This window comes from Sinocyclocheilus rhinocerous, unplaced genomic scaffold (genome assembly GCF_001515625.1).
Source record: "Sinocyclocheilus rhinocerous isolate Xijiao unplaced genomic scaffold, SAMN03320098_v1.1 scaffold504, whole genome shotgun sequence".
Taxonomy (NCBI): domain Eukaryota; kingdom Metazoa; phylum Chordata; class Actinopteri; order Cypriniformes; family Cyprinidae; genus Sinocyclocheilus; species Sinocyclocheilus rhinocerous.
Window position 1 is genome coordinate 1,222,972 of NW_015645076.1, and position 12,058 is coordinate 1,235,029.

The 12,058-nt window shown below is 37.3% G+C and overlaps 1 protein-coding gene across 1 annotated transcript in view; it reads right to left on the bottom strand.

Annotated features, from left to right (window-relative positions):
- Positions 1-2,882: 2,882 nt before the first annotated feature.
- Positions 2,883-12,058, bottom strand: part of LOC107705496 (unconventional myosin-X-like) — a 30,003-nt gene continuing 20,827 nt past the window's right edge. Inside the window, exons 23-37 of the mRNA XM_016508804.1 lie at positions 11,438-11,681; positions 11,203-11,298; positions 11,015-11,108; positions 10,877-10,932; positions 9,184-9,326; positions 8,789-8,983; positions 7,162-7,319; positions 6,913-7,036; positions 6,414-6,711; positions 6,084-6,291; positions 5,802-5,938; positions 5,510-5,633; positions 4,364-4,843; positions 3,930-4,121; positions 2,883-3,643 (exon numbers count right to left, since the gene is read on the bottom strand). Coding sequence (XP_016364290.1) covers positions 3,539-3,643; positions 3,930-4,121; positions 4,364-4,843; positions 5,510-5,633; positions 5,802-5,938; positions 6,084-6,291; positions 6,414-6,711; positions 6,913-7,036; positions 7,162-7,319; positions 8,789-8,983; positions 9,184-9,326; positions 10,877-10,932; positions 11,015-11,108; positions 11,203-11,298; positions 11,438-11,681 — 2,654 coding nt within the window. The 3' untranslated portion in view covers positions 2,883-3,538. The remainder of the gene's footprint in view (positions 3,644-3,929; positions 4,122-4,363; positions 4,844-5,509; positions 5,634-5,801; positions 5,939-6,083; positions 6,292-6,413; positions 6,712-6,912; positions 7,037-7,161; positions 7,320-8,788; positions 8,984-9,183; positions 9,327-10,876; positions 10,933-11,014; positions 11,109-11,202; positions 11,299-11,437; positions 11,682-12,058) is intronic.

Sequence of the window (12,058 nt, forward strand, 5' to 3'; positions counted from 1 at the left end):
TATTCTTTCTCTCTCTCTCTCTCTCTCTCTCTCTCTCTCTCTCTCGAGTAAGCTATAATTTATAGTATTATAACAATGGCAATGAAGAAATTACATTCAGGCCTTGTACTGGCTGCCTGCAGCTGAGCAAGGACCCCAGTGTGAATGTGTGAGAAAGACAGCACCAACTGTGCTATATCTGTGTGCATGATCTTTCTGTGTGAACATGTCTATGATCATGTGTGTGTTAATATGTGTGTATGAGGCAGAGTGTAAGCTAGCACCTGAGTCTTCTCGGCTGCTCTGACACCATCTTCTCTTAACACACACACTTACACACACAGCAACATCAACACATACTGCTTGTTACTTCAACACACCGTCACATTAAATCTTCTCCACTTACTCATGACAAGTCAATTCTATCCATTTATTCACAGTGTTGGCAGCCCTTTAATGCTGATCTGATCCTCTGTGGTTAAAAAAAAGGGAATGGAGAATGGAGAAAAATCTGAGATCAGCATGAAAGGGTGACCCTGCACCTTAATTTCTCCAATTATCAACTATAACACCATAATAACAGATAAATACAACAAACCCTCACCCACCCCTTCCAACACACCGTCACATTAAATCTTCTCCACGTACTCATGACAAGTCAATTCTATCCATTTATTCACAGTGTTGGCAGCCCTTTAATGCTGATCTGATCCTCTGTGGTTAAAAAAAAAGGAATGGAGAATGGAGAAAAATCTGAGATCAGCATGAAAGGGTGACCCTGCACCTTAATTTCTCCAATTATCAACTATAACACCATAATAACAGATAAATACAACAAACCCTCACCCACCCCTTCCCATTCTGTTTCATAAATATAATCATCACAATATCATAATAGAAATCCACATACACATAGCTCCCTAAACACAATCATATTCCATCATCATTATCCTTGTTTCAATTCATCGTTAAATTCAGACATACTTACGTTCACAAAAAAAACTTGCATTACACTGACAAATATAATTGCATATCAAACAGCAAAATTACACAGGTGCAGGATTATAATCACATAAAGAAAAACAACAGGCATACTTGGACTCATTCTGTGTTGATCGCGAGTCAGTGAATGATGTTTCTTTTTGTTATGGTCCATTATAGATCTTTGTTATGTCTGCTGTCTGTCATCTCTCTGGCAGCATGGCCACTCTGGTAACAGTCTTAGCAGAGCTCCATCATGACATGAAACACAAAAAGGCTGATTTGGTCATGATAAATTGCCAGAAAGCGAACTTAAACTTTAAGAATGTGTCTTAATGCCTGAGATGTTTATAGTAATTTGTTAGTCAGTGCTTGTAAAGAAAAGACGGTCGCTTCACCTGTGGTTTGAGGGAACAGATATGCAGCTACATAAAATTAGCCACCAGTTGGTCAAGATGCACTTTAAAGATTTTGAGGCTTTCCCAGTCAAGTAAATGGGTATAATGTCCATGCCAGCAAACTATATACATCCTCAAAAGATTTATATGGTCCTTAAGCAAAGCTTTTTTTTTTTCAAAGACCCACTTGTCTCAGTTTGTGCTGGTTTTTCTGTGCAGTCAAATATGATGACACATTTGACAGTTTAATGAGATTTCAAATGTATACAAGGACTGTTTATACCAACATTGTTACATTGTTAAATGTTATTACAATTTGAAATAACTGTTGTCTATTTTAATATTACTTTCAAATGTAATTTATTATTGTGATGAAAAAGCTGAATTTTCAGCTGCCATTACTCCATTTTTCAGTGTCACATGATCGGTCAGATATCATTCTAATATGCTGATTTGGTGCTCAATTAATTATTATTATAAGTTGAAAACAGTTGCGCTTCTTTTTTTTCCCAGGATTATTTGATGAATGTAAAGTTCAGAAGAACAGCATTTATTTGAAAAAGAAATCTTTTGTTATTATAAATGTCCCTTTGATCAATTTAATGCATCCTTGCTGAATAAAATTGTTAAAAAAAAATCTTACTGACCTTAAACTTTTGAATGATAATTTATGTAAATAAGATCCCTAGCCTTGCATTCTGTGGGCCCATAATTTTTGCATCAAATTTCTTAGTGGAACAGGCTCTTTAGTGGAAAGTGCTTTAATCATAGAATAAGTGTTTCACAATTAATGCCACGTATGTGTTAAAAGAGTACAAAAACATGCTTATTGAAACTTGACTGCTGTTGCTTAATACAGTACTTTTCATTGCTCATTGGGCAGGCAGACCTGGCTCTACTCGCATAACACTTAATAACCGTTATCTGATCTCTGTAATAGCAAATAGAGGTGCTTAGGAACTGCTCTAAATTACCAAACTGGTCAAAATGGGTATGCATTTGTGCCTTGGTACAGTTAAAACTACACAAGCTTTGTGTCAGTGGCAAAAATAATAAAAAAGGAAACGTTGTAATTACTGTAAATACAAATAATTTAGACAGTATCAAATGGAACACTTCAGCATATGTATTTATAGACTCTGGCATTTAATACAAAATAGGATGTTTGTTGGATTGATAATGTGTGAACAGTCTCATAAACGAGTACAGTCGCTACTGATATCCACATACTGCCGGCCCCAGATACGCTGCGATCTGATTGGCTAACTGACTCCAAGTGGCCTCTGCTGGTAGATTTCGTAACTACACTTCTGAGGGCACAAGGCAAATTTTTCGGAAGCAACACATAAGTTGCACATATTTCATTATAGCAGATTTTTTTATCAGTGACTAATATATTTTAAGCAACTGTGCATGTTCCCTGCAGTGACATCAGCCAATCAGAGCTGCCATGATGTCATTTCCCAGCACCTCCAGTTACATGGCATTTATGGCTCAGGCGATTGGCAAAAAAAAAAACCTGTATGTGAAATTGAGGGGCCATGAGCAAAGATGGCAGAATTCTACTTCTGGGGTGTCCTGCACCAGCCGAGCAGCTGCCATTGAGATGTATGGGAATGTTAACGCATAGCTTTCTCCTCCTGCTCTCTGAACGGCCTCCAGCAGTCACGGCTTTACAAAATGGCTCTGTATGTGCTCCACAAAGCATTCACCTGTGTGTGTGTGTGTGTGTGTGTGTGCGTGTGCGTGCAAACTCTGATCTCACACACAAGCACAATATACACACCTCTGTAAAACTACCGGTATACGGAGTCATAGGTGGTTGTCGGTTAGGTACTACATCACTGACTGAAAACTGAAGATGGAGAGAAGGGAATGAAATGGAGAAGAAACGTTTGGTCATCATTCAGGGTGCTGGCAGTGAGGGGAGGGAACAGTGAGCAGGTTACCAGGCTTTGTTGTGCTTCGTAAAGGTGAAACTGGTCCGATAAATACTAAATAAACGTGTGCTGTTGTATTTAGGACAGGTATACAGAGGATTCCAGTAGGTTAAGTTAAATCGTTGTAGAGATGAAGTCTGTTTCTTTTCTGCTCTCTTTCTTCTCGTTCTCCAATCAGTAACGGTCAGCCGTATACTTCACTTTCATCACATTATGTTGCTGGACACATTATGTTGTCGATCACCTCATCCAGGCGCTGCTGTTGCTGGTGATGGACATGATACTGCAGCGCTTTTTGACAATCATGTTGATGTACGCCTTCATGATCTTAGTGATTTCACCCACCTTAAAGCACAAAACAAAACAAACTTGTTAATCAGTATGTTAAAAATCACATGCTAATCCTACCATGGAAAAGAGAATATAGTGACTAAATAAGAAGCACTAGACTTATAGATTCAATTTAGAGCAAATACTGTAAAATGTGTCTTTATTTCCTGTTGTAATATATGTTTATTTAATTTAGTGTACATCCTCAAAAGATTTAAATGCTCCTCAACCATTAAAACAAACAAGTATACAACATTTTGTCCAACATAGCACTGATAACAGAGGCACAGAAGTGTATTACCTGAGACGTCTCGAAGAACATCTCTCTTTCATCAACAATGATTTTGTATGTGCTGGGCTGAGGTGCTCCGAAGAAAACAATGTGCTCATACTGGAAAGTTTCGAGTGGTTTAGGTTCACCCCGTTTGTACACAGAGACGTTTTCAGCACTGACTCCCAGCCACAGATCATGAGGGAAGCCTCCTTCCTTACACTACAGACAGAAAAATAAAAACAACACATGTAATTAGTAATGTCAATTAACATCAGTGGCTAAATTACTTACTGTAACATTAAGGAAAACTGAAAATGAGTCTGTTAGAATTATAGGTATATTTGTTCCAAATGTATTGTGACAAGTTTGAAATAACATAGCACTTTGGGGCTTGGCTTAGAGTTAGTAATGATAAATATTGCTACTTTACAAGGCTGTAACCATATATTTATGATTTATACCTCCACATCAAACAGTGTGGACCCGTATCCTGGCCACTCTTTGATGATGGTCATGTAGCTGAGCATGGCCTGGTGCTGAGGCATGCCCTGTAGACGGCTCCATTTCTCCAGCACGCTGGTCAGTGTAGCTGACATCTCCTCCTTTACAAACATCTCCAACATCTGTTCCTCCTCGACACGCTGTTTCTTCAGCGATCCCGTCTTGAAGCTGCGTCTCAGTGTCCCGTCTAGGAAGTTGGTCTTCCGGCGTTCTAAAGTGTGACCTCCTGGCCCTACTATACCAGCCCCGGGTACTCCAGCACCCCCTGCTTTAGTGGACTGGAGTATGCGGGTGCGAAGTCGTCCAACAGGGTAGACGCTGCTTAGGCTCCAGGGTGTACGGGCCACGTCACCGTGGATGTACTGCAGTCGCAGGGCTGCTAAGTGCTGGAGGGTTTCCTCAAGGGCTGGGAAATGACCACTGATGAGACTCTCATGAGCCTAAGAGAGACGGTGAAAAAAGAGATAAATATGCCCAAATCAGATGGCCAATAAAGATGCCATAAAGATGCCCAAATCAGTGTCCATTTGCCCAAGTTGGCCAATCATGCTATATCACAAAAAGAGGGAAAAAAACTGGGGAAAAACATGACACTGAAACATATCTTCCCTTCTATTCCATTTATTTTTGGTTTGAATTGTAGAAAATACAAGTGAAAATTTTATTTTTTACTATAATATAGTTTTATATAATGAAACAATGTAAATTGTTTGATTTTTGCAGCTAGCGTGATATATATATATATATATATATATAAATCTAATTACAAAATATAATTTTTAAGATTTCTATAAAATATGCTCATAAAGTGGTAAAAACTATCAAAGATACTCTTAGGTTAGTTGAAATGAAGTGTGGCATTGCAAAGCATTTTTTCTGCCAATTGTTGTTAGAGAAAGATTTGATTTTTGGAGTCAAAGTGATGTGAAGACTGTAAATAAGGTTTTGCATATTCTAGGTAAATTCCATTTAAAAAACATTCCAACACACATGATTAGATTAGAAACATTTTTAAAGCGGGTCTGACTATGTGATTTAAATCAGGTGAATCCATAGTAAGAATTAATGGCTATAAAAATTTTACAAAATACAAATAATTCATTCACCTGCTCAAACATGAAGGCAAATTCTACTCCCTCTTTGGGCATGCTTTCCACATCAAGAAAGCAATAGAGCTTGAAATATAGCCTCCAGGGCCCTTCCTCCTCCTCTTCTCCACTACCTGCCAACCTGAAAGAGCAGAGGAGTGCAGATGACCCTCAGTCATAAAGCCAACAGAAATAACATGTACAGAAATATAGGTTTTATAGATGCTATAGATAGTTTTAAATACAGAAATGGAGCAAGCATTCATTCAAAATCATCTAATCAACATAGACCATATGAACTGTTCATTACTTCTCAAACTTCGCGAGCACATCTGCCACAATTACGCGGCTTTCTATGGCCCGACTCTCCACCTTATTGTGTTCAAACAAAGAAAACATGTTCCTGCTGTTTTCCATCGCCAGACCACGAATCAGCTTCTCCACCACCTTGACACAGACAAATAAGATATCACTTTCATTCTAATTTGCAGGACATGCTATGTCACTTCATTATATATTTCAAAGCAGAGATGTTAAAATGATGTCTGAGTATGTTAATAAAATCGACAAAATTTCTATCTCTTCCTCTTACCTCTCCAGCTGTGGTGTGTGAGTTGATGGATATCTTGCAAGACCCTCCTCCATGGCAGTACACAGTAGTTGTCATTTCCTGTCTGTTCAGCAGGGCGGCGATCTCCTCCTGAGAGGGCACATACTCCCTGGTCTTTGTCTTCTTCAGGGACTCACCGATGAAGTGGGCATACTTCTCAATCTCAGTGCCAGGATAGCGTTCTCTAACTCTGAGGGATTATTCACAGAAAGAGACCCAAAAAACAGAGTGTGTATCAGATGACCCTTGAAATGGAAATATAACCATTATTCATCTCCAAGATGCTATTGAATGAGCATCTCTCTCTGTTACCTCTTCAAGTGGAATCGGAGGTAGCGCAGGATGGCGCGACTGGGCAGGAAGGTGCAGCTCATGCAGGTGAGCAGGTGCCAGTGTGCGCGGTTTGCAGGGCTGTTGGGTTGGGGCATGTGATTGGTCTGTTTGATCAGCTGACAGTACACCTCGTCTTTCAGTGGCCGCAGATCGTGGCAGGTCTGCAGGATGCCCTGGATGATGGCGACAGGGTCTGAAACTATCTCCATTTCCTGAAGAGAGTTAAAGATCTTCACAGCCTCATCCTGCAGGCTTCCATAACCCTTCTCCTTTTGCACTGCAGAAGGAAGGAGAAAGATATCTGTTAGTAAGATTATTTGCAAGAAAAAGAGAGGAAGATGAAGTAAAAATACAAAATGCATCTCTGCACTAACAGGAAACAGGGTTACTGTGTTGGATGTTTATGATAGTACATTTCTTATGTCACTTTCTGTGTGTTTTACATGTGCGAGTGATTTAGCTGATGGACGATACTCACGGCTTTCGCTGACCTCTCCGTATGGTAGTGGCAGAAGAGGTGAATGTAAGGGATGCTGGGTATATCTCAGAATGGGGTTTCTTCGATACATAAGTTCCACAGCCTCAGAGTTCACACTGTTTTCCTACACAAATGTCAGCAAAGGCAAAAGGAAAGGCCACGATTTATGTACCATTTTTATTAAACAACAGTTTTATCCATTCTAACCTTGAGTGCAAAAAACAGACTTATGTTTTAAAAACTGATTACCTTGATGTCCCTAATAAGTTGCTGGGTGGGCGTTTCAATGGGTGCCTTATTGTCAATGACGCCCTGAATGGCAGACACCCAGCGCATTGCTTCATTCAGCATCTTGGTGTACAGACGGTATGAATGTTTACGGCCATGAATTATGATGTTCCAGTAACCTGCAGTGTAACCAGACATCAGCATCACCATGTATCTTAGTTTATAGAGAGAAAAACAAATTCATAATTTCAACATTTTCAACATATGCTCATTATTCATAATAAATGCAAATTTAATGACATATAACCAACAATTTAAATACTTGTATTAGAAAAAAGTAAATTAAATAAGATTGCTGTTCGTATGTATAATGACTTCACCCAAGGCTGGAAGATTGTGTATTATGCATTTTTCAGCGAAATTTTTGTCTTTCTGTGGCTCTAATAAAACTAATACAGAGAGCTACAGTTCAGATTGCACTTTCTCTTTCCGTTTTGCTCCAAACTTCAAACTCATCAACGCCACTTTGTTCATTCCTGTAGTGAACCTTTGCCTGTTTTGAGATTAAATAAACTGTTCTGGACAGCCGCTTGAACTGAACACGATGCGTCCGGTGTGTGATACCTGGCAGTTATAGACGCGACGCGGTGCTGCGCTTTCTGTCCGCTGTGCTTTTTATTATTTTGATTGGATGATCATCAAGTGTTCCAAAATAAAAGCAAATAAAGTGTGAGAGTATATGTACAATATACATATGTATGTAATTTCAGTGCTATGGCCTTTGTGCAGATGTTTAAACGTGGCCATTTTTAAGCATGACTGTTTGGATTTATATGAAATGATAACACTTTACAATTTGTAAGATTCCATTTGTAACATTAACTAAGGTTAATTTAAGCTGTAGAAGTATTGTTCCTTGTTAGAGTGTGTTAATTTCAATACCAATACATTTTTCAATTTTAAAGTTGCATTTGTTAACATTAGTTAATCAACTATGAACTAACATTACAAATGTATCAATTTATAATTAATATTTCATATTAATATTTTTATTCTATTTAAAAAGCATGGTTCAGTACTTTTTTTTGGAATAAAGTTCAGCACTATTTAGTTTTCATTCAGTATCCATTTTAAAAAATATCGGTTGATTAATCGGTTATCGGCCAGTGTGGTCTAACATTTCCAAACAATTATTTTTAAACAATTATTTAAACTTTTTTTTTTTTTTGCTTCCTTATTTGTGAAACAAATGTGTGAAAAGAATTTTCTCTAAAGGTACATTCACACCAAGAATGATAACTGTAAATATAACTATAACAATAACTTTATTAGCATCCACACCAACAGAAGATAATGTTGCTTATTATAAACACACACTACATATATATTGTCTGCCACTTGAAATGCTTGAGCTCTTTAAGTCTGGTGGTTTCTGATTGGCAGTCAATGTTTTTTAGCGTTCATCAGCTGTAAAAAAAAAAAAATTCTGAAAGTGATTCCAAATATATTTTTCCTCTGTGTTGATATCATTATAGATATGGTGTGGACTTTCCTATTCTGTTCTATTACTTACTGAGCTGTAATTCCATATTATACTTTTAATAATATCATACTCAGTCACATCATATGGTGACCATATCATACTCACCTGTCTCTTTAAACTTTTTCTCCTCCGGCTGGACCACAGAGCACAGGCTGTTCAGAACCAGCGTGCCCATCTTAGATGCATTACGTTCAGAAGACTTGTAGTAGTCCAGAGAGTTGTTTGTCAAGACAAGCCAGCGCTTTTTTAGTTTGAGAGCAGAACTTTTGGCTCCTGCCTTCATCTCCTTGTGCAGCCATCCTGTGTCACAAAAGAACACAAAGACACACACAGTTTAAGGAAATGGTGACCAGTTACAGAACCTAAAATACACACTGTCTTTAATACAATAATATCAAATCCAAATACTCATGGACATGTTATATAACTAATCAACCACAAATAAAATGTATTTGGTGCCTAAATTCAGGTTACAACTCTGCTAAAGATGAATAACACACCTCTGACCAGAAACTCCTGTCCATCACTCTTGGAGTCTCCTTTGGGTTTCTGCAGCAGACTGATCCAGTGATGCATTTCCTCCGGCAGGTCTGAGTTACAGTGGATCACACGATTGGCTGTGATGATCACAAATGAATTGGGCCTATTTGAAAGAAAATAGAATTTGTGTTAGCACCAGATAAAAATGGTAACTTTAGACACTTTATATCTTCAGATATTTAGCCATACAAATTCAAATGTTAAAGGTAAAGTGTGTAACTTCTGTGCCATTAGCATAACATAAACATTAAAATATTAATATTTTGACAGCCAAAAAATGGCTCACTCATAATGGACCCTTTTCATAAACTGTGATGATAAGCTTCCCCAGTTATTAATGTAAATGTGACCCTGGACCACAAAACCAGTCATAAGTAGCACGGGTATATTTGTAGCAATAACCAAAAATACATTGTATGGGTCAAAATTATCGATTTTTCTTTTAAGCCAAAAATCATTAGGATGTTAAGTAAAGATCATGTTCCATGAAGATATTCATGAAGATATTTTGTAAATTTCCTACCGTAAATATATCAAAAATGTATTATCATTAGTAATATGCATTGCTAAGGACTTCATTTGGATAACAGGTCTGAGTTACAGTGGATCACACGATTGGCTGTGATGATCACAAATGAATTGGGCCTATTTGAAAGAAAATAGAATTTGTGTTAGCACCAGATAAAAATGGTAACTTTAGACACTTTATATCTTCAGATATTTAGCCATACAAATTCAAATGTTAAAGGTAAAGTGTGTAACTTCTGTGCCATTAGCATAACATAAACATTAAAATATTAATATTTTGACAGCCAAAAAATGGCTCACTCATAATGGACCCTTTTCATAAACTGTGATGATAAGCTTCCCCAGTTATTAATGTAAATGTGACCCTGGACCACAAAACCAGTCATAAGTAGCACGGGTATATTTGTAGCAATAACCAAAAATACATTGTATGGGTCAAAATTATCGATTTTTCTTTTAAGCCAAAAATCATTAGGATGTTAAGTAAAGATCATGTTCCATGAAGATATTCATGAAGATATTTTGTAAATTTCCTACCGTAAATATATCAAAACCAAATTTTTGATTAGTAATATGCATTGCTAAGAACTTCATTTGGACAACTTTAAAGGTGATTTTCTCAATATTTAGATTTTTTTGCACCCTCATTTGGATAACTTTAAAGGCGATTTTCTCCAATATTTTGATTATTTTACACCCTCAGATTCCAGATATTCAAATAGTTGTATCTCGGCCAAATATTGTCCTATCCTAACAAACCATACATCAATGGAAAGATTATTTATTCAGCTTTCAGATGATGTATAAATCTCAATTTTAAAAAAATTACCCGTATGACTGGTTTTGTGGTCCAGGGTCACAAATAAAGTATTTTTTCATTTTCATTTATTTGTTACTTTAAAAAAAATTTTTTTTAAATTATATTATCTTGTCATTAAATCACAGAAAATTAACACTGCTACATAAAAGTTTCTAGTACAACAGCTGAGGGAGTAACGGCAAATTTGAAGCAAATGGGAACGCAAAATTAAAAATTAAAACTACAGAAATAGAAAAAAAAATAACACAATTCAGCTTCAAGTGCTGTAAGTAATTTCAGCCGTTGATTTTATTCTTGACACTCGCCTGTCAGGATTGTCTGAAGCACAAACTGAATCAATCAATCCAACATCCAGTGTGCCCTGAGAGAAAGAGAGCAAAGCCAGTTGTTGAAATAGAAAGGAGATTTAATGCTGAAAGTGCACGAAGTGTAAGGACACTGACCACAGCGTTCTTTGGGTTGGCCTGCTCATGAGACATCTCCAGCAGCTGCTCTGGGGTGGCATTGTGGACCCGACTCAACACGGTAAACCAACCACTAAGAGAAAGAGAGCAAAAGAAAGAGTGCAGAGTGAGGATGAGCAGTTTGGTCCAATTATGGAAAACACATGGAGATAAAGGTGTCAGCATACCTGGCATCCTCTGGTGACTCGGCAAACACCTGGTATGTTCTCTCATCTGTCACAATATTCAGAGCATTCTCTTTCTCATGATTGTCCACAATCTCCCTAAAAACAGGAAAAAACTTGATAAAACCTGATCCAGGTTTTCTGTAAGTTGCAAACAACAATCACAAAAACTGTCTTCGTATTTGACATAGACACCTAATGATACCACAATACGGTTTCCTATTTCTCTCATACTTACTTGGCTGAGCGGATGTCAATTGTCCCTTTCAGCTTTTCCTCGCTATCATTCTCAAAGTACATGAGCTTGGTGTCACGCAGAACGAACCAGCGCATCTTCCAGATCCTGCGAGAGAGAGTGGATAGACCGCCGCCCTTCTTGTACAGCCAGCCTGACTTTAACGACTCCTGTTTAGAGCGGAACCACATGAATGTTTCGTCCTTCAGAACACACCAACGCCTGCGCCACGGGATCATCAAGCCAGCTATGGAAGAGATAAAGAAGATTTATACTTTTATACAGGTCTCAAGATGTCTTTCAATTATTTAAAATATGACAAAACAAGCTTTAAATTAAGCCACAAAACAATCAAGCTAAAAATGTGGTAAACTGGCATCTTATTTCTTATCTTAAATCATTCTCTAAATTTTTATTTAGTCATTTTTATTTAAGAACCCAGGTTCTCACAATCTTGGAAAACTTGTGATAAAAAGTGTGATTTCTAGACCTGTAAAATCAAGGAAATTTCAATAATGAATATTTTTCTAGTTATAGCAAACTCGAAAATATTTTGTTGGGTAGAAATTGTCATTTGTCTAAAAAAAAAAAACTATATATATATATATATATATATATATATAT